General features: G+C 43.4%; 1 protein-coding gene across 2 annotated transcripts in view; it reads left to right on the top strand.

The window, feature by feature from the left end:
- Window positions 1–435: 435 nt before the first annotated feature.
- LOC137424399 (calcium-binding protein 39) overlaps window positions 436–27,768 on the top strand; it is a 48,098-nt gene continuing 20,765 nt past the window's right edge. Inside the window, exons 1-5 of one of the 2 annotated variants that reach the window (XM_068111818.2) lie at window positions 522–642; window positions 5,087–5,142; window positions 22,784–22,893; window positions 25,834–25,998; window positions 26,105–26,223. In XM_068111818.2, coding sequence (XP_067967919.2) covers window positions 557–642; window positions 5,087–5,142; window positions 22,784–22,893; window positions 25,834–25,998; window positions 26,105–26,223 — 536 coding nt within the window. In that variant the 5' untranslated portion in view covers window positions 522–556. Of the gene's footprint in view, window positions 643–5,086; window positions 5,143–22,783; window positions 22,894–25,833; window positions 25,999–26,104; window positions 26,224–27,768 lie in introns of both variants that reach the window. The other variant, XM_068111816.2, reaches the window with a different exon arrangement.

Raw genomic sequence — 27,768 nt, 5'->3', positions numbered from 1 at the left:
AAAATATCAAGCACGTGAGCCTCTCCGTTTAGGAGTCTATCGGTAACATCACACACACACACACACACACACACACACACACACACACACACACACACACACACACACACAAACTGTGTTTTATATATATATATATAGATAGATATACATATACATACTTAACGAGCGTGGCTTGGCACACGTCGTTTCAGAGGGATACAGTTTAATATAGTACCGTATGAATATATCAATGAACGACGACATAATATGGTGTGAACGTCAATAATTGCATTGACATGGAAGGATTGCACAGTTTTAATAAAGCAATGAGGCGTTATAACTATTGAAATAATCACCATCTTATTTTAGCATTTGTGCGCCACATGTTGGCCATGGCGGTGTAATGGCCGCCGCAGTACCGTATTTGGTACCGTGTTGATAGTTTTATTGATGTTCCTTTTTTTCCAGTTTCAACATGAAAGTGTATTTATTTCTTAGTCATTGCTAAAGCAGGTTTTATTGTGTGCATTAACGTTTTTTTTAGTCATTGAAATAAATAAAATCGTCAAACGTGTTTATGAACATTGAACGGGATTTTGCAGGTTTTCCCTCACCCTCAGTGAAATTCAGTCCTGACCCTGAGTCTCCATTACACATTTCGGGGTGAGTCGTGGTTTTTGTTATTCTGCCTTTGTATCCGTTACTTGATGATTTTTTTATTATTATTCACTTCACCAATCACCATTAGACTCATGATTAGTTGTGACACGAACGAGGTAAACACACAGCGGCCTCGGGTATCCTGGGATCGCCTGGTTTCACGGAGCTGGCCCGGTCGACCTTGCTCCTTGAGGCCGATAAGCTGTTCGTGAGTTTCCGGAATTGTGAGAAGCTTTTTGTGAAGTATGGAATGATTTTACTGGTGTTCATGTCGACGGACGGGGCGTTGTTTCCTGGTACTCTCGTCTATAATATCTATAATTGTGAATATCTCATTCCACACGGACATTTGGGGGTTTCGTTTTCATTTTCATTTTTATGTAACATTTTATATTTTCGTATTCATACTTCACAAAATATTCATTTTGTGAACCTTCAATCTGAGGACGCGATGACAGATGGTGCAAGGGAACGATCTGACAATTGAGTGATGGAGCAACGGACACAAACATAAACGAAGGGAGCAACAAGAAAAAGAGAGGAGGGAAGGTGTGACGTACACGGGACTGTCGGTAAGGTGTGACGTATACACGGGACTGTCGGTAAGGTGTGACGTATACACGGGACTGTCGGTAAGGTGTGACGTATACACGGGACTGTCGGTAAGGTGTGACGTATACACGGGACTGTCGGTAAGGTGTGACGTATACACGGGACTAGAGGTAAGGTGTGACGTATACACGGGACTAGAGGTAAGGTGTGACGTATACACGGGACTAGAGGTAAGGTGTGACATACACGGGACTGGAGGTAAGGTGTGACGTATACACGGGACTGGAGGTAAGGTGTGACGTATACACGGGACAAGGTATGGTGTGACGAATACACGGGACTGTCGGTAAGGTGTGACGTAAACACGGGACTGTCGGTAAGGTGTGACGTAAACACGGGATTGTCGGTAAGGTGTGACGAATACACGGGACAAGGTATGGTGTGACGAATACACGGGACTGGAGGGAAGGTGTGACGTATACACGGGACTGGAGGTAAGGTGTGACGTACACGGGACTGTCGGTAAGGTGTGACGTAAACACGGGACTGTCGGTAAGGTGTGACGAATACACGGGACAAGGTATGGTGTGACGAATACACGGGACTGGAGGGAAGGTGTGACGTATACACGGGACTGGAGGTAAGGTGTGACGTATACACGGACTGGAGGTAAGGTGTGACGTATACACGGGACTGGAGGTAAGATGTGACGTATACACGGGACAAGGTATGCTGTGACGTATACATGGGACTGGAGGTAACATGTGACGTATACACGGGACTGGAGGTAACCTGTGACGTATACACGGGACTGGAGGTAACCTGTGACGTATACACGGGACTGGAGGTAAGGTGTGACGTATACACGGGACAAGGTATGGTGTGACGAATACACGGGACTGGAGGGAAGGTGTGACGTATACACGGGACTGTCGGTAAGGTGTGACATACACGGGACTGTTGGTAAGCTGTGACGTATACACGGGACTGTCGATAAGGTGTGACGTATACACGGGACTGTCGATAAGGTGTGACGTATACACGGGACTGTCGGTAAGGTGTGACGTATACACGGGACTAGAGGTAAGGTGTGACGTATACACGGGACTAGAGGTAAGGTGTGACGTATACACGGGACTAGAGGTAAGGTGTGACGTATACACGGGACTGGAGGGAAGGTGTGACGTTTCCACGGGACAAGGTATGGTTGACGAATACACGGGACTGTCGGTAAGGTGTGACGTAAACACGGGACTGTCGGTAAGGTGTGACGAATACACGGGACAAGGTATGGTGTGACGAATACACGGGACTGGAGGGAAGGTGTGACGTATACACGGGACTGGAGGTAAGGTGTGACGTATACACGGGACAAGGTATGGTGTGACGTATACACGGGACTGGAGGTAACATGTGACGTATACACGGGACTGGAGGTAACCTGTGACGTATACACGGGACTGGAGGTAACCTGTGACGTATACACGGGACTGGAGGTAACCTGTGACGTATACACGGGACAAGGTATGGTGTGACGAATACACGGGACTGGAGGGAAGGTGTGACGTATACACGGGACTGTCGGTAAGGTGTGACATACACGGGACTGTCGGTAAGCTGTGACATACACGGGACTGTCGGTAAGCTGTGACGTATACACGGGACTGTCGGTAAGCTGTGACGTATACACAGGACTGTCGGTAAGCTGTGACGTATACACGGGACTGTCGGTAAGCTGTGACGTATACACGGGACTGTCGGTAAGGTGTGACGTATACACGGGACTGGCGGTAAGGTGTGACGTATACACGGGACTGGCGGTAAGGTGTGACGTATACACGGGACTGGCGGTAAGGTGTGACGTATACACGGGACTGGCGGTAAGGTGTGACGTATACACGGGACTGGCGGTAAGGTGTGACGTATACACGGGACTGTCGGTAAGGTGTGACGTATACACGGGACAAGGTATGGTGTGACGTATACACGGGACTAGAGGTAAGGTGTGACGTATGACGTATACACGGGTCTGGAGGGAAGGTGTGACGTATACACGGGACAAGGTATGGTGTGACGAATACACGGGACTGGAGGGAAGGTGTGACGAATACACGGGACTGTCGGTAAGGTGTGACGAATACACGGGACTGTCGGTAAGGTGTGACGTATACACGGGACTGTCGGTAAGGTGTGACGTATACACGGGACTGTCGGTAAGGTGTGACGTATACACGGGACTGTCGGTAAGGTGTGACGTATACACGGGACTGTCGGTAAGGTGTGACGTATACACGGGACTGTCGGTAAGGTGTGACGTATACACGGGACTGTCGGTAAGGTGTGACGTATACACGGGACTGTCGGTAAGGTGTGACGTATACACGGGACTGTCGGTAAGGTGTGACGAATACACGGGACAAGGTATGGTGTGACGAATACACGGGACTGGAGGTAAGGTGTGACGTATACACGGGACTGGAGGTAAGGTGTGACGTATACACGGGACAAGGTATGGTGTGACGTATACACGGGACTGGAGGGAAGGTGTGACGTATACACGGGACTGGAGGTAAGCTGTGACGTATACACGGGGCTGGAGGTAAGGTGTGACGTATACACGGGACAAGGTATGGTGTGACGAATACACAGGACTGGAGGGAAGGTGTGACGTATACGCTGACCCCACGCTGGGTCGGGAGCTTTTTCAAAACGCCTCCTTTCACCTCTGCCTCATGCGCTCTTCTTCTTCGCTCCACCTCTTCCGGTGCCCTATCCGATTTCCGGCATCATTTTTGTCATGAGCGCTTTTAAACCTTTTAACCACAATAACCCTTACTGAGACCCAACAATAATAATAATACCAACAATAATTAGGGCCGAATCCGTAACAGTAGATGATGATGAAGAGTAGTAGAGGATTGTGACCGCTGATGGCTGGTAATACTGTGCTCAATGTCTATAGAGGTCATGGTACTGTGCGTCACATGTCTGGTTCCATCGTCATGTCTTATGAACAATAACAAAACATTAAAGTTTCTTAGTTTGACCTTTGACCTTCATTTTGACCTTGACATTGATCCCGTATCCAAAAAATAACTCCAGAAATGGACTCCCCGTACTCTAAAACCCCTAGAAAGAGGTATTACATGACCCTCTAGGAGTCTAGGTCATCGAGATCAAAAGTTGAAAATCGGCCAACATCAAAGATAGCGGCGGCTGCCATTTTGAATTCTGAGAAATGCTCAACGTTGCATAAGTAGCAACCAAGCTAATTTGACTCTCCTAACTATATAGAACACATTTCCGTGAAAAAAGTTCGCAGTAGTTAACATTGCAGGGTCTCATAAAGGACCTATAAGGGTGGCAACTAGACTATTGTGGGTTGGGATGTGTGGTGATATGAGGGATGTGTGGTGATATGAGGTTGTGGGGCACTGCATGCGTAAATCATTGGAGGGACGATTGGGATAGAATTGTTTCAGAAAGGCAGTTCCACAATCAGGGGGGAAACGGCAAAAAAAGATTTGATATGGGTGGAAACCCTGGGTTTTGGAATTGAGTCAGGACGTGGTGAAAGTTGAATAACAAGTCAGAGGAGAAGAAAGAGCAGAGGGACCTCAGCTGGAGGAGAGGGGGTTAAGAAAACCAAGCACCCCACCTCCGACCTGTCTGCCATGTCAGAACAGCAGGCATTGTGTTTTGACCACGTCGCTGGAGATGCCAATAACGTCGGAAGTTTGAGATTACACGGAATCCAAGAGAGACGGATGCGATGGCCACACTATTGGGAACAGCAGTACTCCATGAACAGCTTTGTCGGCTTGTGAGCAGTTCTCGGAAATTCAAGGAAAGACTAATTTGGAATAATATTGGCTATCTTCCATGTGGAGTGCAGGTTGTTGGAAATGAAGGCTTTGTTGAAGACCATAGACAAAGGAAAAGACAGTTCAGGTGAGTCGCATTTGGGGGTTTAATCGCTTGATGCAATTAGGCCGTTTCTAGGTGATGTCCAGCAAGCCAGCTGGCATGTCTTCATTTTTGTCCAGAGTTTGTTTGATCACTTTTAACAATTAGGAGAGAGGAAAGCTGCTGAGAATGTCTGTGCACTTGCAGGAAGTAGTCAAACCCCTTGACTTTTTTTCACATTTTGTTTTGTTACAGCCTGAATCTAAATTGGATTAAATTGACATTTTTTGTCCCTGATCTACACATATGACCCCATCATAATACTAAAATATGCAATTTGGCGTCTATCTGTCTGTCTGACGATTTTTGACCGTGATACATTCAATTGCTACTTATTCAATCTCAACCAAACTTGACGGGGAGACTAAGGGTCACACGATGAAGGTTGTAGCGATTTAACTTCCCCCACCCCAAGGGGTTTTTATTCCCGCCAAGGGGGTTGCGTGTTGAGGTGTATATCCGTGCTAAGATAGCTTTATTGTGGCGTTTTCAGGGGAGCAACGGCCTCTATCAGAAGTAAAAATATTATAAACCACAAACACGTATGATTACCTTTTGAAACATTGGCTACTGCTGTTTAACATGAAACTGAGAAATTTGAAGGAATCCTGACATCCGTGAGGCAATCTATATTTATCACGTCGACGATCGCACCTGATCGTAGATCGACTGTAGTCTATATACCCAATAAGGGTTAATAAACATGACCCTTCCTGTCACTTTCGTGGCGTTTTTTCAAGATAGCTTCTAATAACAATTAACATCACCAATGATAATAACATAATAATGTTATTACACAAGAATATCCCCTCTGCACAAGGAGTTTTGTTACTTACCATATTGACCCTCCTCCCCCCCTCCCCGGACACCTTCACGAAAGTACATTAATTTTTATAATGTAGGGGATTTAGAACGGTGAGGCACGGTCTGATATTTTCAATGACCTGATCTAACATGAGTAATAGTAATAATAACTAGAACGCCACTCAGGAGAGTGCATACTCCCGCCGTGGGTCAAGTTGGAATAATACGTTTTGTTTAACATCCCCTCTCCCCAAAACAACAAATGAAAAATAAAGTAAGCCCTAACTGTCAGATAATTTATTTTGATATATCTCGGAATTAGAGGAGAAAAACATCATTTAAGAATAAGAATAAAAGCTTTAATACAGTAAAACAGAAAAAAAAAAAATTCCCCAAAAAATTCCTGGATCCAGAATAATATCCTGACCTTCACCAAAAACGAATCAATTCTTCCTTATCCCAAGGGCAATCATCCCACCAACTTTCATCCAAATCCATTTAGAACTTTTCCAGATATCTTGTTCACAAACACGAACATACAAATACACATACGCACACACACACACACACGGACGGACACGATTGAATGCATTACTCCCTGGTGGGAATAATAAGTATTCGGCCCATTTGCTATGACACTCCAAATTGAGCTCAGGTGCATCTCGTTTCCTTTGATCATCCTTGAGATGTCTATACAACTTGATTGGAGTCCAGGTGTGGCAAATTCAATTTATTGGACATTATTTAGAAAGAAACACCTTTCTATATAAGGTCCCACAGTTGACAGTGCATGTCAGAGCAGAAACTCTACCATGAAGTCCAAGGAACTGTCCGTATAATTCTGAAATAGAATTGTGAGGAGGCATAGATCTGGGGAAGGGAATAAAACAATTTCTAGATGTTGAAAGTTCCCAAACCACAGTGAGCTCCATTATTAGGAAATGGAAAGAATATGGAACCTCCCAGACTCTTCTTAGAGCTGGCCGTCCGACCAAATTTATCAACCTGGCAAGAAGGATATTGATCAGGGAGGTGAAGAAGAACCCAATGATCACTTTGACAGAACTACAGAGTTCTTTGGCTGGAGAACATGCCAGAAGGACAACAGTCTCGGCAGCACTTCACAAATCTAGGCTTTCTGGGAGAGTGGCGGGACAGATGCCACTCTTGAGAAAAAGGCACATAACGTCGAGCCTGGAGTTTGCAAAAAGGCATGTGAGAGATTGAGAGGATGAGGGATATATTCTGTTGGCTGATGACAACAACAACAACATGCATTTTAAGGCCATTTTCCCTGCTAGAGCGGGGTACCTTGCGGTCCCCATGACGATCTTCTCCATTTTGCCCTATTTTCTGCATCTCTCCTTGTTAACCCCCTTGCCCGCATTTCTTCTTCCACCATCTTTAGCCAAGTCTTTCTCGGTCTTCCCCGTCCTCTACTACCTTCTACATTCATTTCCATTACTCTTCTCAACCAGTCACTTTCATCCTTCCTCAACACATGACCAAACCATCTCAACCTGTTCCTCTTCACAGCATCAATCACAGGCTCTATTCCCATCATCTTTTGCAATTCATCATTTGTCTTCCTCTCTCTCAACGATACTCCACACATCCACCGAACCATTCGCATTTCCACCCTTTCCAGCCTTCGTTGCTGCTCTACATTCATGACCCATATCTCGCTCCCATAAATCATAACACTTCTCACACATGCAGCATACACCTTTCCCTTCAGCTTCAACGACACTCCCCTCCTCATCAGCACGCCACTCAGTTCCCAAAACTTCTTCCATGCACATCTCACTCCAGCAACCATTGCCGAGTCTGATCCACCTTCTCCATTCAGCATGTCTCCGAGGGAGCAAAATGTTTTCACACCTTCCAGCTTCACGCCGTCTCCAAGATCCAACTCAACATTTCCTCCATCTGCAGCTCCCACTGTGCACACCTTACATTTGAATGTAGCTGCCACACTGGTTAATGACCCTCTCAGACCACTACATTTTTGATGAACCCACTCAGCGCATATTGTACATTGAATGGAGTTCACTCCGACACCCTTCCTGCACACAGCACAGGGCCACTTCTCAGTTCTTTCCACCTCACCACATGCTTTACCACTTGCCATCACCTTCGTCTTTCCTATATTCACCTTCAGACCTTTTGTCTCCATACATTCCTTCCGCTTGTTCATCTTTTCCTTCAGTCCATCCATACTTTCTGCAATCAACACCAGATCATCTGCATACAACAACTCCCACGGTAAACCCTCCTTTACGTTCTGAGCCAGCACCTCCATCACAGCTACAAATAGTAGTGGACTTAGTACCGACCCCTGATGCACTCCCACCTTCACCTCAAACTCACCACTGTTCCCGTCCTTCGTCCTTACAGCTGTGCGCGCTCTTTTGTACATTGCCATCACGACTGATCAAACATTCCTCCACTTCTAACTTCCTCAATGCCCATGTCAATACTTTTTTTTTTCTTTTTTTTTTTTTTGGTATACAAGATCGAGGCTCGTGAAAGAGCGAAGAACCCTATCGAATGCTTTCTCCAGATCAACAAACCCAAGAAACAACTTCTTCCTCTTCTCCATGTACTTCTCCTGCAACTGCCTCACAATAAAGAGCGCGTCTTTCGTTCCTCTTCCTGGCATAAATCAAAACTGCATTTCGTCGATCTTCACCATCTTCCTTATCTTCCTCTCCAACACCCTTTCCAATACCTTCATTCCATGCTCCAATAACTTTATCGCTCGGTTCGAGCCACACTCCAGAGGGTCACCTTTCCCCTTGTATAGAGGGGCGAGGGTACTCGGTTCCCAATCCACTGGAACGCAGCCTTCTTTCTCCACCAGATTACAGATCTCTGTCATTCTCTTCACACCCCAACTTCCTGCTGCCTTCAACATATCTCCCACAACTCCCGTCGGCCCTCCCGCTTTTCTACTCTTCATTGCTTTTATCGCTTCCTCAACTTCCTTCTCAGTTATCTTCTCTGCCGGTCCTAAAACTGGGTTACTCTCTATGTTGCCATCCCATTCATTCTCTGTATTCAACAGCATTTCCATATATCTTTTCCATCTTCCTTTAATTCCATCTGGGTCCACAACGATTTGTCCCACTTCATCCTTCAAGCAACTCACCCCTATCACATCACACCTCTCTTTCGCTATCTGCTTTGCAATCCTGAATACCACTCTCTGACCCTCTTCCGAATCCAAGCGTTCTCCGAACATTTTCCTGCATGCCTCCTGCGCCTTTGCTACCTCTTTCTTTGCAGCCTTCTTGGCTGCCTTATAACTTTCATGCTCTGCTGTTTCTGCTCCCGTACCCTTCGCCTTCTGCCACTCCTTGAACTTCTTCCTCTTCTCGTCAATCCTCTTTCCAACTTCATCATCCCACCACCATGTTTCCGAGTGCCTCTGTGGTCCTTTTGTCCATCCACATACCTCACCAATGGCTCCCAACAGACTATCTTTCATTGACATCCAACCACGTTCAAGCTAAACCACATCATCCTCTACCCTACTCAGCCTCTCTTTTAATGCCTCCCTTACTGTCACCTCTTTCAACCTCTACACCTTCATTCTCGGTTGGTACTTCACCCGCCGAGCTCTCCTCGCACCTTTCACCCTTATGTCACAGACAACCAAGTGGTGCTGTGAAACAGCCTCCTCCCCCGGGATCACCTTTGTGTCCCGGAGGTGCCCCCTATCTCGCCTACGCACCATCAGGTAGTCAACGGTTGTCGTCGACCCACCTGACGTGTGTGTAACCAGCTTATTATCCACTTTCTGGAACTGAGTATTACAAATCAACAAATCAGCAAACTCCAAAATCCTTTCACCTTCTCCATTTCTCACACCATATCCGTAACCCCCATGAACTCCTTCAAAACCGTCCATACTCCTTCCCACATGTCCATTTAGGTCTCCTCCTACCACAACAACTTCCTCATCTTTCACGTTTTCCATCAGCTTCTCTATCGCACACCAGAACTTGTCCTTCTCTTCATCGCTCCGACCAACCTGCGGAGCATATCCCGAGATGACGTTCACCAAGAGCTTTCCAATCATCATTTTCACCATCGTCAACCTATCACTCACTCTAGTCACACTCACCACACTGTCTACAAACTCCTCAGAAAACAGGACACCAACACCATTCACGCCCTCCAGGCACCCTTGCCACACAAACTTGTATTTCTGTCCCTGCCTAACCTTCACCATTCTCCCACCACTTCCCTTCCATCTCATCTCTTGCACACAACATATGTCCACTCTTCTTCTGACCAATACTTCCACCACTTCACCTGATCTCCCTGTCATTGTCCCTACATTCCATGTCCCAAACCTCAGAAACCGATCTCCACTCGTTTCTGAGGTTTGGGACATGGAATGTAGGGACAATGACAGGGAGATCAGGTGAAGTGGTTGATGAGACGAAAATTTATTTGTTGGCCTGAATGCAAAGTGTTATGTCTGGTGGAAAACGAGTACAGCTCATCACCCATCTACCACCATGCCTACCGTGAAGCATGGTGGTTACAGCATCGTGCTATGGCGATGCTTTTCAGTGGCAGGGACTGGGAGACTTGTATGGATAGAGTTGTGGGAGCAATATGGTGCCAAATACAGGCAAATCCTTGAGAATCTTCTTCGGAGTGCAAAAGACTTTAGACTGCAGTGAAGATTTACATTCCAACAGGACAATGACCCCAAACATACAGCCAAAGCAACACTGGAATGACTTCAGAACAAGAACCTGAAAGTCCCTGAGTGGCCCAGCCAAAGCCCAGACGTGAATCCCATTGAGAATCTGTGGAAAGACTTGAAGATTGCTGTTCACCGACGCTCCCCATCCAACTTGACAGAGCTTGAGTAAATCTGCAAGGAAGAATGGGAGATTGGGAGAAACTCCACAAATCCAGAGCTGATACAGACATACGCAACGTTTGAAGCTATAATCGCTGCCAATGGCGCTTCTAAGTATTGACTCAGAGGGGGGAAAGGGTGGTCTGAATACTTATGTAAATTAGATATTTCTATATTTCATTTTCAATAATTTTGTAAAAAATTTCTAACATGTTTTCATTGTGGGATATTTTGTGTAGATCGGTGACAAAAACAAATCTTAATTTAATCCATTTTAAATTCAGGCTGCAACACAATAAAATGTGAAAAGGTCAAGGGGGTGTGAATGCTTTCTGAAGGCCCACTGTGTAGCTCTCAATTATGAGTTCACAATCGCCACAAATGTCTGTCTGTGTCCACTCTTTAATTTATCAAATTAGTACATGGGAACGATCAACATTCACTATTATGCACGGATGGACAGAGAACCGGATCTTCACCAAATTCGAATCAATTGCTCCTTCCAGGAGGGCCCTCCAAAATCAGCAGAGGTCTGAACTACAACTTCAAGAGATGACCGTCAGCCCACCCAACATGGCGGAGCAAGGGAGAGGGATCTGAGTGGCAATTGATAGGAGGGGGCGGACAGGTCGGTGCCGAGCAGTTATAGGTAAAGCTAACAGGGTTTTCGGTTGAAGGAATTGTCTGGAAATAAATTTGTAGGGGAATAAATTGTAAATCGAGGGAGGTAGTTATGATTAGGTGTTTTTATATATTTATGAGAGTAAATTTTCATGCATTGTTTTACATTTGCACAACAGGTACGAGCAGTAAAGATGCCACTGCAGTTTATGGCCTGCACCCATTAAAAAAAAAAAATCAATCTGCGCTGAAAAAGTATTTTGTACTCGCATTATAAACAAATGATTGTACAATAATCTGTGTAGCTTGATAAAGGGTTGCAGTCAAATATGTTTTGACTTTGTAGAACATCTCCAATAAATGTATGATAATGATATGCATGTTATTTGTCGTGGTGACTACCCTGTGTGGTGAACACCGCAAGGTGACACGGATGACCAAACGAGCTTTACTCCAAGGCGTTCAATCCAATGATGACAGTATTCGTTACACGCGAGGGAAAAGGGGGGCTATGACGAACTTACCTGGACAGCCTCCACCCGATGTCTTCACACCTGTATAAATTAACTCAAACAACACGAAAGTAAAATGTACAAAAATACCGGTTTATTAACGAAATGCCGGTAACCAAATAAAACATGGCAATATAAAACTAAATTCAGAAATGGAGCACTCCCAGACAGACCCGAATACAACAACAACAACAACAACATGCATTTTAAGGCCATTTTCCCTGCTAGAGCGGGGGTTAGCCTTGTGGGTCCCCATGACAATCTTCTCCATCTTGCCCTATTTTCTGCATCTCTCCTTGTTAACCTCCTTGCCCGCATTTCTTCTTCCACCATCTTTAGCCAAGTCTTTCTCGGTCTTCCCCGTCCTCTACTTCCTTCTACATTCATTTCCATCACTCTTCTCAACCAGTCACTTTCATCCTTCCTCAACACATGACCAAACCATCTCAACCTGTTCCTCTTCACAGCATCAATCACAGGCTCTAATCCCATCATCTTTCGCAATTCATCATTTGTCTTCCTCTCTCTCAACGATACTCCGCACATCCATCGAACCATTCGCATTTCCACCCTTTCCAACCTTCATTGCTGCTCGACATTCATTACCCATGTCTCGCTCCCATAAATCATAACACTTCTCACACATGCAGCATACACCTTTCCCTTCAGCTTCAACGACACTCCCCTCCTCATCAGCACGCCACTCAGTTCCCGAAACTTCTTCCATGCACATCTCACTCCAGCAACCGTTGCTGAGTCTGATCCACCTTCTCCATTCAGCATGTCTCCTAGGTAGCAAAATGTTTTCACAGCTTCCAGCTTCACGCCGTCTCCAAGATCCAACTCAACATTTCCTCCATCTGCAGCTCCCTCTGTGCACACCTTACATTTGAATGTAGCTGCCACACTGGTTAATGACCCTCTCAGACCACTACATTTTTGATGAACCCACTCAGCGCACATTGTACATTGAATGGAGTTCACTCTGACACCCTTCCTACACACAGCACAGGGCCACTTCCCAGTTCTTTCCACCTCACCACATGCCATCACCTTCGTCTTTCCGATATTCACCTTCAGACCTTTTGTCTCCATACATTCCTTCCACTTGTTCATCTTTTCCTTCAGTCCATCCATACTTTCCGCAATCAACACCAGATCATCTGCATACAACAACTCCCACGGTAAACCCTCCTTTACGTTCTGAGCCAGCACCTCCATCACAGCTACAAATAGTAGTGGACTTAGTACCGACCCCTGATGCACTCCCACTTTCACCTCAAACTCACCACTGTTCCCGTCCATCGTCCTTACAGCTGTGCGCGCTCTTTTGTACATTGCCATCACTACTCTGATGAACCATTCCTCCACTCCTAACTTCCTCAATGCCCATGTCAATACTTTGCGTGGAACCCTATCGAATGCTTTCTCCAGATTAACAAACCCAAGAAACAACTTCTTCCTCTTCTCCATGTACTTCTCCTGCAACTGCCTCACAATAAAAAGCGCGTCTGTCGTTCCTCTTCCTGGCATAAATCCAAACTGCATTTCGTGGATCTTCACTTTATTCCTTATCCTCCTCTCCAACACCCTTTCCAATACCTTCATTCCATGCTCCAATAACTTTATCGCTCGGTACGAGCCACACTCTAGAGGGTCACCTTTCCCCTTGTATAGAGGGTCGAGGGTACTCAGTTCCCAATTCACTGGAATGCGGCCTTCTTTCACCACCAGATTACAGATCTCTGTCATTCTCTTCACACCCCAACTTCCTGCTGCCTTCAACATATCTCCCACAACTCCCGTCGGCCCTCCTGCTTTTCTACTCTTCATTGCTTTTATCGCTTCCTCAACTTCCCTCTCAGTTATCTTCTCTGCCGGTCCTAAAACTGGGTTACTTTCTATGTTGCCATCCCATTCATTCTCTGTATTCAACAGCATTTCCATATTTTTTTTCCATCTTCCTTTAATTCCATCTGGGTCCACAACGATTTGTCCCACTTCATCCTTCAAGCAACTCACCCCCATCACATCACACCTCTCTTTCGCTATCTGCTTTGCAATCCTGAATACTGCTCTCTGACCCTCTTCCGAATCCAAGCGTTCTCCGAACATTTTCCTACATGCCTCCTGCACCTTTGCTACCTCTTTCTTTGCAGCCTTCTTGGCTGCCTTATAACTTTCATGCTCTGCTGTTTCTGCTCCTGTACCCTTTGCCTTCTGCCACTCCTTGAACTTCTTCCTCTTCTCGTCAATCCTCTTTCCAACTTCATCATTCCACCACAATGTTTCCGAGTGCCTCGAGGGGTCCTTTTGTCCATCCACATACCTCACCAACGGCTCCCAACAGACTAGCTTTCATTGACATCCAACCACTTTCAAGCTCAACCACATCATCCTCTACCCTACTCAGCCTCTCTTTTAATAGACTGCATGCTGACCCCGAAAATCTTTCACTTTTGTGACCACCGTGCTGCAACTACATAATATCCTAACATGATGTATATAAATATATTTCAGTAAGTTTGTGAAACTCGTCAAGAATACAACTTGCACAAAAGAGAGAAAATGAGAAAAAACGAACAAAAAATTAGCTTTTCCTATCCAAAATATTGACCAATCACAGCGCGTGTCTTACGCGAAACCGCAATCGCCATCTCCTCTTAACCAATTATGCCTCTTGTTACATTTGCGCGATACTAAACAACATGGCGACCTACATGCCGTATGTGTCTTCCATGTCGTCTGAGGCAGATTCCGAAGGAAAATCTTCTGCATTTTGCTACATTCACACAGTAGACACGCATGGCAAGGTTCTTTCTTTCAGTGAGAAAAGTTTTAAAAAATTCAAATAATGTGCCGAGCTGTGGAAAGTGTTGGATGGGAGCCCGGAAAGTGCGATTGCTGTGAATGCGGAAAGTCTGGAATTCGACCGGGATGGTGCTCGCATTAAATCACGCCATGGGTCAGGATCAAGTGAAGTTGAAAGTGGACATTCCACACGGTAGGCCTTCGTAAACAGTGTTTTAGATTGTGTATTTTGGTAGAGTCAATTTCGTTGTATAATGTCATGGTTTATTAGGTCTAATTTGTATTTTAAAACAAATAAATTAGGGGTCTATAGTCGGTCGCCGACCGTCGGAGCTAGTCTCGACCCTCCTCTTGTCAAGTCAAGCCAGGCTCAACTTCGGTTCGAGTCAGGCCAGGATACTTTCTGTACGATCTGACTCGGCTTTGAGTACAAAGAGTGGCCAGCAGTGGCTGAGTAGAAAGAAGGCAGCAAGATTTGTTACCAACGTAACACTCATCAAGGTCTATCACGTATCACTATCAGTATCAGCGTTGTCAACCTGTGTTATCTTCTCTGCTCATGATCGATGATCATCAGATCAACACGAGAACAGTGTGAACATTAAATCCTGATTGAAAGTAAAAAATTCAATCAAATTCAGTTGCCAATTACACCGCCCACGGTCCACAAGTCTATTCTATTCTATTCTTTTCTATTCTATTCTGTTACTCATCAAAGCCTGTTCACCGTCAATCTTCCATCAAAGCCTGAGGAAAGATTGCCTACAGACATGCATGGTGATCCTTTGATGCTCTTTATCAATTGCTAGATGCGTACATTTTGCTAGATAATGTAAAGGCCAGTGTACTTGTCAGAGCGCAAGATATATCAGAAAGCATTAATTTATGAACAGTAGAATGACAAACACTTTGTGAATATATGATCTTCATTTGGTCATATTTGTGGAAGATGTTATGTGGGGATGAGTATCATATCTCCACTATAAAATGTACATCCCTGTAGTGATTTCACTATAAATCTCAATCTAATTTTCAACAACTACTACATAAAGTTTAATCAAGTGTCTCATTTCATAAGAAGTTGTTTTAATTTGTTCCGACAATTGTTACAACTCACCAAAATGCTTGCTAGTGATTGGCCAAGGGAATATTTATATTTGTTATTGATAAGTAATTCTGAAACAGGACAAAGATGGTTAGGTATGTGTAACAGCATCCATAATCCATGAAATTATGAAATATTCAATGTTTATCTTGTCAACTAAACATATTAATGTGTACATGTCATATGGTGCACAATTACCATATACATGTAATTTAATGATTGAACTGTGTTTGGTTATGAAATTTTGTTGTCTTAATTTCTATTCTTCTTTGACACAAAGAATAACATTGTTTTATCTGGAGATACATTCTAGTATTGGATGTGGTTTATGGTATGATGGACATTGCCTCCGAAACGTTTCAGTTTTGTTTTGATACATATTGGCACTTAAAAAGCTTTTAAAGCTTTTTGTCTCGTCTTTGACAGTTCATCAATTTCAAATAAGATAGTAAAACAACAACAGAAATAAATGAAGAGGCTTGGTTTGCATGTGTCATGTTCACAAATAAAACATTTATTAATGAAAAAGAATGTGCATTTAAATTAATTAGCTGTTATTTCACAACAAATTGAATGAGACAAATAGGCCATGGGGCATAGGGCTAAAATGTGCTCAATTTGACAATTTCGTGCAACAACGCAGGGGATTACTTAAAATTGCTATAGATGGGTTGGGGATGTGCTCCTGAACAAGAAACACCATGTCCCCAGACACCAGGGGTGCTCATTAATTTTTAACGCGCACTTGATGAAAATGCAAGTAAATATATATTCATCGACTATACGTTACTGCATTTTCTTTTATTTCTGGATAGTTTGAGGAGTAAAATGAAAAAAATTGATTGTGATATTGTTTCTAGACCTCCTTTTCACTAAAATACACCAATAAACATATTTTTGTATCTAGATAGTCATAGCGATAAGTTGAAAATGAATCCAATCTGAAAATATGGTCCGCCGCAGCTGAAACACATGTTGTGCCGCAAATAAATCATTTTTATTTTACTTTTTTAAAATTAACTTCTCACTTCTACCTTCTATGATCAGTTCATCTTCTTTGATTTGAAGAATGGCAATGAGTGGCAGTTGACGGCTGACTCCTTTTACTTTTTATTTTGAACTGGGGTCAATGGCTTGCCAGGTTTACTCAAAAATCTTGTGTAGTTCTTGTAGCAGCCATGATGGTACTGAAGCTCCCTGGCAACCAAGTCCTCCCCTTCTATTTGATGCAGATTTGTACATCCTCTTTTGCTTTTGCAGCCTTTAGAAGTTGACCTCCACTGATGAGTTCACATTTTACTAGCCTTACCATTGACCTCTTTCCTGAGATGTGACTGCGCTTGTGTTGGTTGCTATGGCAGAAAATGCACTCTTCAGGAAACATATGTCGCCTGCTCCAATCTCTTTGGCTGCTGTTTGCATCTGAGGAACGCAACATTCTCTTTCTGCTGGGCTCTCCACTGCTTTCACTAACTACAACTGGACCATCGTCAAGTTCGTTCATGTCTGTCCCGGCATCTGCATTAAACAGAAGGAAGAAACAAATTTTGAGTGATTAGAATTTAACTTTTTTTCAACAAATATGAAACATGTATTTATTTTCTTCCTACCTACCAACCATTGAATTATTGTCTAAACATAAATATACACAATTGTTTTCATTTTTTTTCTTCCAGTTACTTGTATACCCAATTTTTTCTGACAATATATTAAAAAATATATATAATACAACAATTATATTTTTGTTTGGCCTTTAGGATATCATGGGATGGAACGTGCAATTTGATGCAACAATAAAAACTTGTGCCATCTCACGTTGGTATTTGCCCCAAATAAAGCCGGCAGCATCATCCATGCATTGACAAAATAGCGGTCACACTCAAAGTAACTGTGCAAGTAAACATTTGCACCTTAAAAGTATACATGCACACTGTGCACAAAAAATTGGCGATAGCTCCGCCGTCTTCCAGGATTTTTTGAGAAACTGTTTAGAACAAAGTCTACATGTTATTTTTTTAAATTGTCGATAGCTCCGACGTCTTCAAGGATTTCTCGGGAACTGTTAAAAACAAAGTGGGGTTTTTTTTCCGCCACCAAGACGGCAAAGTGTTTTTTCATATCTAATGTATTTCATTGATATTCAGTTGTTGTTTTTCTACTCAGATCAGTGAGTAAATTTTCTTTTTTGCCTCAATAGTAGGTGACGTTTTTTTTCTTCAAAAAATTTCCATGTCCCCCCCCCCCCCCCCCCCCCCCCAAGAATCTATTGGTGCATCCCTTGTTATACATTTGTACACGCTTTGCTAGTAAAAATATTAATGACCATGACCACCGCGCAAAAAAACAACAACAAAACAAAAATACAAAATAAAAATAAACTCAACATGTGTTTATTGTTTATAATTATAGAGTTTTTAAAATTTTGCAAACATCTGTCTTTTTTAGTAACAAATATCAAATCATGGTTTTTTTAACAACTTCTCCGACAAGGTAAACATACTTTTTATTACCATCATTTACAGGACTGTAAGAAGTACCTACCGTACAATTTAGTAAAAATGTGTAGTCTACATGTACAAAATTATTTCTTAATTCTTTGTGGATCCTAAAAACTGTAATGAGGTGTGACATGAGCCTGATGACATAAACCACAATATCCCCACATATCATGATACTATTACTAAAGTAAAAGAGCATGCTTGCAATAGTACGATTTGTATTATAAATTGTAGTCTTGAAATAGATAAACAAAATCATAAAATGTACATTTCATCATGCATGACTTGCTGAGTCTGCTGTACATTTGTCAATTGAATTTGAAGATACTACTCTTCTAAGGCCAACTCCAAATCTTCCGGAACTTGTTACTAACTTGCTTGAATCAAGCATGATGATTTATTTGATCATGATATATGGCAATGTAATGTGAATTCTATCATCACGATCAGATTCTATCATCATGATCATGTCTATGTTTGCAGAACAATTGAAACTTTTGGCTAAACTTAAAGCTTACTAAAAAAATTACTACATAATCATATTAACTTACCATGAGATGTAGATGTTTCGGTCTTTTTCTCCTTCAGCCTGTTCACTTTACTGATGTCACAAAAGCGACGTGAACAATCATAATGGTAGCCAATGTTGGGATTTTCTGGTTTGGCTTCAATGCAGGATTGTGTATCGGCAAAATCAAGCCCCAGCTTTACCGCACAGTCGGCCAGTAAATCGCGTTCTTTACAGTCATAGAGCAACCATTTACTCGCAAATTCAACAAAGCGGGCCCAGTTTTTATCATTGAATTGAATGAAATTGCTTTTAGTTTTATGGACAACATGCATCACGCAAAATTTGGACGAAAATTGAACAGGTTTTCCTGTCACTGCCGAAGCAATGGGCGTCGCCATCTTGGTTTGTCAGCTACCGAACGGAGCTTAGTATGAGCTGCGTGATTGGCCAATTACGGCACCTGACGTATCTGGAGCGCTCATTCGCTGAATTTATCACGTGAACAACCTTGTCCGCGAATTTTAAACCTGATTTTTTTATCGAAATTCTTTCTTTATTTGTATTTTAATGTGCAGGTATATTTATTGGGGACATTATTATATCGAATGGAACGAATATTTTGCTGATTTTCATGAATAAATCAAGTAATCCCCATTCCTGTTGCACGAAAAAGTGGATTTTAATGGTATGCCCCATGGCCTAAAAGGGAAATGGAAAGTTTGTTCATTGTTGTAATGGAGTATGTTGCGAGAGGAAAGGAAATTAGAAATTCAGTGATTTTACAAGATGTGAAGAGTGGATTTGATGAAGTGGAATAGATGAATGGAATTGTTGATGAACCCGATGTCAGAGAAGAGAGAAAATTCATTTCAAGCAGAACATATAAAATGTAGCAGATAATAGACAAGAGAGAGGGGGGGGGAGGGAGAAAAAAATGACCATGTCACAGAATATTCAAACTGGTTTTGACAAAAAATAAAGAAAGTAATTGAATATTAAATGAAATAATACATGGAGCATCTCTTGGATAGTTAGCAAGCTGTAATATACAAAATATGCTATGGATTGGTGTTGTATTTTGTTAGTGCCATTATTCTTTTTTTTTAAATCCGCTGGTGGTTCCAGACCAAAAAAAGCCACTAAATCATAGTTGTCAATGCATCCTTCAGATAGGATGTAAAACCAAACATGGTAAATTAATTTGCATAAAAAAACACCCACATGTAACATTTCTTTGACAAGTAATAGCACATATATGCCATGGATGGGAGCTCTATTTGCCATTATTCATTCAAAGAATCCACCAGTGATTATAGAAAAGAAAATACAGTAAATCATAGTTATCCAAGCATCCTTTGGGTAGGATGTAAACTCAAATGTGTTCCTGGATCATAGAAAATAAATTGAGTCTTCAAGATTTCATACCAAATTCGTATATCACGTACTCGCGGAGAGGATTCCGTTGGAAGTCAGTCAGTAATAATCCTTATTATACAATCCCCCAACAGGACTCAAGAGGGCGACAAACAGAAGTTCTGAAATTTTAAATTACTATTACTAAATAATGTGCAAGTTTTATCCTTGACGACTTTGTGTGTTTATTCAATGTATTTTTCCTCATCTTTCTACAAAATTTCAAGTAGTTGCCAGATGGTGGTTGCAAAAGTCAAGAAATAGAGCTCTTTCTGCTCATTGCATTGCGGTCTATAATGCCTCCCTTACTGTCACCTCTTTCAACCTCCACACCTTCATTCTCGATTGGTACTTCACCCGCCGAGCTCTCCTCGCACCTTTCACCCTTATGTCGCAGACAACCAAGTGGTGCTGTGAAACAGCCTCCTCCCCCGGGATCACCTTTGTGTCCCGGAGGTGCCCCCTATCTCACCTACGCACCATCAGGTGGTCAACGGTTGTCGTCGACCCACCTGATGTGTATGTAACAAGCTTATTATCCTCTTTCTGGAACTGAGTATTACAAATCAACAAATCGGCTCCATCAGCAAACTCCAAAATCCTTTCACCTTCTCCATTTCTCACACCATATCCGTAACCCCCATGAACTCCCTCAAAACCATCCATATAGCCCAGCGGCTAAGTCAAAAAATATTTCACTTTGTGGAGAAATTATGAAACTTTGCAGACAGGTGGAGGACCCCAGTAGGAACATTTTTCGATTAGGCCCCAACTCTGAAATGCCCCCTGGTGGCCGATAGAAATACGATTGCAGTGGCTAACCCGCCCCCCACTCCACCCCCCCCCCCCCCCCATGACGATTTGGGTGAACAGGTGATCAGTTAGCACCCCATATGATTTTACTTAGCACCCCATATTATTTCAGTGCTGCCATCTGTTTGCATTAGTTTAGGTTAAGACAGAAGATTTCCTTTTTTATGCAATAAAGTTCTTTGCAGACATCAAAGTTCGTTATCATTATTGTATTTACGCATGTTTTCTTTTACAGGTGGAAAACCATAAACCATGTCCAGGTCATTCAAGATCGTTCCTTTTCAAGTCAATCGGATGAAAATTGAGGATTTTAGAAATTTGGCCTATGTTGACCTATTGGCCAATGTTGACCTCAAAAATAATTGGTAGTTGTATTCAGTGACCTGATATGTAAATGCTCTTCAAATTTCAAGTCAATCAGATGAAAATTGAGGATTTTAGAAATTTGACAAAGTTGCTGACCTTTGGCCTATGTTGACCTTTTGGGCTATGTTGACCTCAAAAATAATTGGTGGTTGTATTCAGTGACCTGCTATGTAAATGCTCTTCAAATTTCAAGTCAATCAGATGAAAATTGAGGATTTAAGAAATTTGACAAGTTGTTGACCTTTGGCCTATGCTGAGTTGGGTCCTAATCGAAAAATGTTCCTCCTGGGGTCCCCAACCTGTGTGCAAAGTTTCATAATTTCTCCACAAAGTGAAATATACTGCCATATTTTTCGACTTAGCCGCTGGGCTAATACTCCTTCCCACATGTCCATTTAGGTCTCCTCCTACCACAACAAGTTTGTGGGGGGGTGGGAGGTGCACGGCCAGCTATAGTAGCCCATGGCCTATCGGTTATTACCCTCGCCTGAGAGGGTATTGCATTTGAGTCCATTTGTCTGTCTTTGTTTGTCCGCACAGAACAAGTATGATTTTCTCTGTAACCGTTGGCCTGATTGACAGGAAATTTTCACCATTGGTGCAACTCCACCTGTATAATTTTTTTAATGATAATTATGATGTAATAGGTCACGTGGTTTGGTCGCCATCTTGGAAAAACCGAAAAACTTTGCACCTCTATATCTCAGAAAGTGCTGAATAGAAAAAATTGAGACATGGCTCATTGTAAAGAACTCTCCATGGGGAATAAAATATGTTAATGATAATGTCATAGGTGCCTCCATTATGATGTCATAATTCGACAAGTACAAAACTTCATCCGATCAAGATGAAGTTTATTGAGCATAATACTGTATAGGGATAATTTGGTGGAGAAAACAATGATGACGTTATGGGTCACGTGGTTCGGCTGCCATATCTGTTTTAACACAGATATGGCAGCCGTCTGTTTTAACAAGATGAAATTTATTGAGCATCCTCTCGGGATAATTTGGTGGAGAAAAAAATGATGACGTCATGGGTCACGTGGTTCGGCTGCCATATCTGTTTTAACACAAAAGCCTTAAAAACCACAAACACATCCTGGAGAGGGTCTGCAATCTCCGATTGCTCTTTCTCGTTAAACATGTGGAGTGTCTGGGTCTTTCCTACATAGGAAGTGTACTGACTTCCTGACAATCTTCCCCAAGATGTTGTCCGTATGATTTTCATCTCTGTTCTGTGTTCCATTGCTCACCTCAAATCCTGCTTTCCTTCTTCTTCCTCTCCTAGTCCTGGACACCATGCCCTTCTTTGCAAAGTCAAAATCGCCAGCAGACATCGCACGGCAGCTCCGGGAGGGCTTGTTGGCCTTGGAGAAGCAGGACAAAAAGGTGGACAAGGTAGGTGTATGGAAGGGAAATTTGTGGGGTAAGTCAGAGGAAGGGTTGTTGATAGGTGGAAGCTCTTTCAGCCACAGTGTTCTCTCAATTCTTACCTCTGGGTCAATGAAGATAGGCATCTGTCCCCACATCTGGGTCTTCATCCTGTGAGTATTCTTCCTCGTTGTCATTTTGCGTGTGATACACATGTAGCTGTATCGCATATTCGATTGTTAGCTTTATTTTTTGCTGGCTAAGTGCATTCATGCTGGAACGACGGTCCTTTCTGTGTTTGCTTCGTTGTCAAAATGCCTTGATAACACAGGGTAATCTATAATAAAAGGGTGTGTGTGTGTGTGCGTGCGCGCTATACAAGCAGCTTGCTAATGTCACACCCCGCTAGGTGGAACTCCCCTGTTCCCTCCTCATTGAGTCTATTTTATAAGTAAAATGTACATATAATCGACGAACTAAGGCAGCCTCCTCCCCCACCCCCTTTCCCCCCCCCCCCCCCCTCCCCCATGCCTCAACTTTTTGTGCTATTTTATTCTCTCCCTTGTGCTGAATATATGACTCGCCACTTCCACGTAGATATACGCATATAAAATAATGTCCATCAACCTCGAGAGTTCCAGCATGTTGGTTCAGCTGTGACTTTCAAATTCAACGGGAAACATTTTATTCAAACTCAAAATGCATTAAACAGAAACGGTCTGCTTCTGATAATTATATTATTATTCTTCAAACTGGAAAAGCATTAGAGAAACTCAGCCATGATAATTCTTCTTCTTCCAGAAAAACTGTGAACATTGGCAACATACACTGCCCAACTCTTCTTCAAAGTCACGAGAAACTTTATTCAAATTCAGAAAACATTATGGAGATTCTGTCTACTATACTACTTCTTCTTCAAACTCACACCCCACGTGTCTGTGAATTGATGTATTTTTGAATTTAATTCTGACAATTCTTACTTGAATTCCTCTTTGAAAGACCTCTGTTTGAAGGTAAACGTTTGGCATTGTTGTTTTGATGTATTTTATTTGTGTATGTATAGATTACCGCAATGAATTAACCAGCAGGATCGACATTATGGCTTCCGCAGCCAAGCCTGGGTACTCCATGGGTAAATCTCTGAGTTATAATGGCAAAATAATTGGGAGGATTACAATGATTAAAGCAACGACGGGACGAGTGAACTCCAAGCGCTCATCATCGAATGCCTGATCTTCATAAGTACGTACTTCAATGTATGTAGTACTATAAGTACTTCGTAAGTCCAAAGCCAGCCGTTCATTATCAACTGTTTCGTTGGACTGATTGCTTTAGTGCTTAAGGCGAGCAAGCACTCTACAATCTTTTTGGTAACTAGCAGGGTTACCTGGCATTGCTCCGCCAGGGTTGGGGGATGGGAGGTGGGGGAGGAGGGAGAGGGTGGGTGGGGAACTGAGAAGAGGGAGCAAGAGAGTGGGTGAGGTGGGGGGCAGAAGGGTTTCTTTAAAATGGTGAGTTGAGATGATTCTGGTTTGGGTTTATTTAAGTGGTGAGTTAAGGCGATGCCTGTTTGGGGAGGGGTCTTAAATGGTCTTTGGGGTCTTAACGATATTTGGAGCCTTAAGGGTCTTCCAGGTATAAAGTGTTTTTAGGGTCTTTGTGGTGTTGGGGTCTTCAAAGGTCTTGATGGTGTTATGGGTATTTGGGGTATTCAGGGTCTTGTCTCTCAAGCATGTAAAAGTGATTTTGGTGGTTTTCGGGGTCTTTAAAGGCTGAAGTGGTGCATGAAAATACCAGTGGGGAAATCCCTGGGTTGGACTTGGTCTACGTGCCAAATTTGGTGGTTGTCGGACCAGCAGTCCTTGTTAAAAAAAAAAATGTGAATAGACAGACAGACAACCGATTAATTTATTTATTAGACTAGTGAGACACCTGTGGGAAACCCATGGGCAGAGACATGTATGACATTTGGACATCTTGAGTTGGATGCTGTATGAAGAGTTTCACAAAATGGGTAAAAACCTCACTCTCCTCTCCCCTCACACTCTTCTCCTTTCCTCAACCCTCACTCCTCTCCAACCCTCACTCCTCTCCAACCCTCACTCCTCTCCAACCTCACTCCTCTCCAACCTCACTCCTCTCCAACCTCACACCTCTCCAACCTCACTCCTCTCCAACCTCACTCCTCTCCAACCTCACTCCTCCTCCTTCCCCTCTCACTCTTCTCTCCCCCTTCCCCTCTCACTCTTCTCTCCCCCTTCCCCTCTCACTCTTCTCTCCCCCTCACCCCTCACTCTTCTCTCCCCCTCACCCCTCACTCCTCTCTGCCCCTTCCCTCCCCTCCTCTCTCTCCTTCCCCCTCAATATTACCGTCACAAAGCGACTCTGCATTGCCCAGCATCACCGAGTTAATATGAAGGCCTTTGAATTGTTACAAAAATTCCATAATGGTGCCAGGTGTTCAACAAACCACGAATGCTGATTCTATTGGATCTATACATAAGCACCAATAAAAACACAGTTTGTGGATGTGACGTAATAGCAAGTGGTAGACAGGTTTGCCTTCAACATATGAGTCATGAAGATAAACAATGCTGTGTCCTGTCGAGGCACACCAAGACGTGCATGGTGTGAAAATGCATCCGACCTTGGGTAATGGAAGGTTTTGCTGGTGAGGGACACACAGGCCAGTGGTCACATGTTGCAAAGCAGTATTTGGGGACAACGCGTTGCTGCTAAACAATGCGATTCCATGCAGACTTTCAAGCTGTGGACTCATCCGCACGTATTAATTAATCCCACATGCAGCCATGCTATCTTTTATTGCTCGAACTACTTTATGTTCCCTTTGGTTTTCATATTGTGCTGTTGCTAGAACTCATTGTCCCAAGCTCAACTATGATCCTGTATACACTTGCGATTCAAAACGAAGATTACAATTGCATTTCTGACTTTGTTTTCCCCCAGGCAGCAGAAGACGTGTCTCGTAGCCTGGCAGCCATGAAGGAGATCCTGTATGGAGCCGGAGAGAAGGAACCTCATCATGAAGCGTTGGCACAGCTCGCACAGGAGCTCTATAGTTCAGGATTGTTGAGTGCCCTTGTTAATCACCTGCAGCTCATCGACTTTGAGGTGAGAGTCACAACACGATCAGAAATGGGACAAACTCTCTTGCAATGTTTTACCTTGATTATCCAAATGAAACTTGGCTGCTAACAATTCATCTGATCCCTGATAGGGGAAGAAGGATGTTGCCCAAATCTTCAACAACATCCTTCGCCGGCAGATCGGCTCTCGTTCTCCAACCGTGGAGTATATCTGCTCCAATCCACATGTCCTCTTCACACTGCTGCAGGGGTGAAAAGGGGGTCTGGAATGCTGGAAGGGTCGGGGTGAGCTAATGGGCCATCGATTTCTTACATACGCATGGATTGGGTAAGGAGGAGTTGTGGGCCAATGGACTCGGGCGTACAGATGGGGTTGGGGAGTGTGGGTGACGAGGTGTTGCGAACGTACACATCACATTTTCCACACTCTCACTCCTCCCATCGCTTTGTTCCAATCTATATATCTATCTATAATTCCAGTAATCTCTGTCTGTACGTCTGTACGTCTGTACGTTTGTTTGTCTGTGACCGCTGTTTCTCGACAACCACGGGTCCGATATACTTTTAACTTGCCAGGTATATTGCTGGGGACCCGAGGATGTGCCTTTTCAAGGTTTCATATTAATCGGACAATTACTTACCGAGCTATGTCCAAAAAACGATTCAACCAATCAGAGAGCAGCGAACGATCGCGTGTGCCGAACGTGGCGGGCACACTCTGCCTCGGATGGCACATTTGAGAGCGTATTCATTTATTTCACGTTTGCAAACTATGTTGGCGTTAAACTATGTTTTAAAACTAATAAAACCGAATTTGCGATTCATTCGCTTTCCTGCACGTTTGTGCACGCGATGGCGATTTCTTTACCAAACTCCGGAAGCCGTTCGCTTTGGACCAAACCATTGCATGTAAATAGAGGGGGGGGATTGTCACCGTACTCGCAAGCCGTTCGCTTTGGACCAAACCATTTCATGTAAATAGAGGGGGGGGATATAATTTTAGATATAGATATAGTACGGGCAATGCCCTAGTATATAAAACACCGTGTGTGTGTGTGTGTGTGTGTGTGTGTGTGTGTGTGTGTGTGTGTGTGTGTGTGTGTGTGTGTGTGTGTGTGTGTGTGTGTGTGTGTGTGTGTGTGTGTGTGTGTGTGTGTGTGTGCGTGCGTGCGTGTGTGAGTGATGTTACCGATAGACTCCTAAACGGAGAGGCTTACGTGCTTGATATTTGACATAGACATGGCCATTGAGCCTGGGACGAACATGGCCGAACTCAAAATATTTGACGATCCATATTTTTTATTCATATTTACCTCAGCGCATTTCAGCGAAGTACCCGCTAATCTCAGCCGGTTCCAGAGCAGCTCGCTTATTCGCTCAGAGCAATCACGTGATGTTCCATTACCGCCGCCAGACTGATTCGCTCAGAGCGATCACGTGATGTTCCATCCCGTCACACGTCACACGTTTTTTCACCTTTTATGCGATCGTGTTTTGTATCGATTTTGTGCGATATGAATTAAATTTCTTGAAACAGCTGTGAAACGTCTTTCCACAACCCTTCCGTAACCGATTGGAGCAGTTTATTGCCGCACAAAACGAGATCCGCGAAGCGAGTTGGTCGAGTCGTGCTCACCAAGATGGCGACACGGTGGCTTCACTTTTCACGGAGTATGAGCATTCTATATATTTTCAATTCAGTGCGCCCATGATTTGTGGCATAGACATGACCATTGGGCCTTCACGGTGTAATTTGTGCGAGGCTTTTGTCCGAGTGAGCTTGAGTCGAGAGGAC

The sequence above is a fragment of the Myxine glutinosa genome, chromosome 4 (assembly GCF_964187855.1).
Source record: "Myxine glutinosa chromosome 4, kmMyxGlut1.1, whole genome shotgun sequence".
Lineage (NCBI taxonomy): Eukaryota > Metazoa > Chordata > Myxini > Myxiniformes > Myxinidae > Myxine > Myxine glutinosa.
Note: the sequence above shows the minus strand (reverse complement) of the source record. Positions and strands in the feature narration are given on the sequence as shown.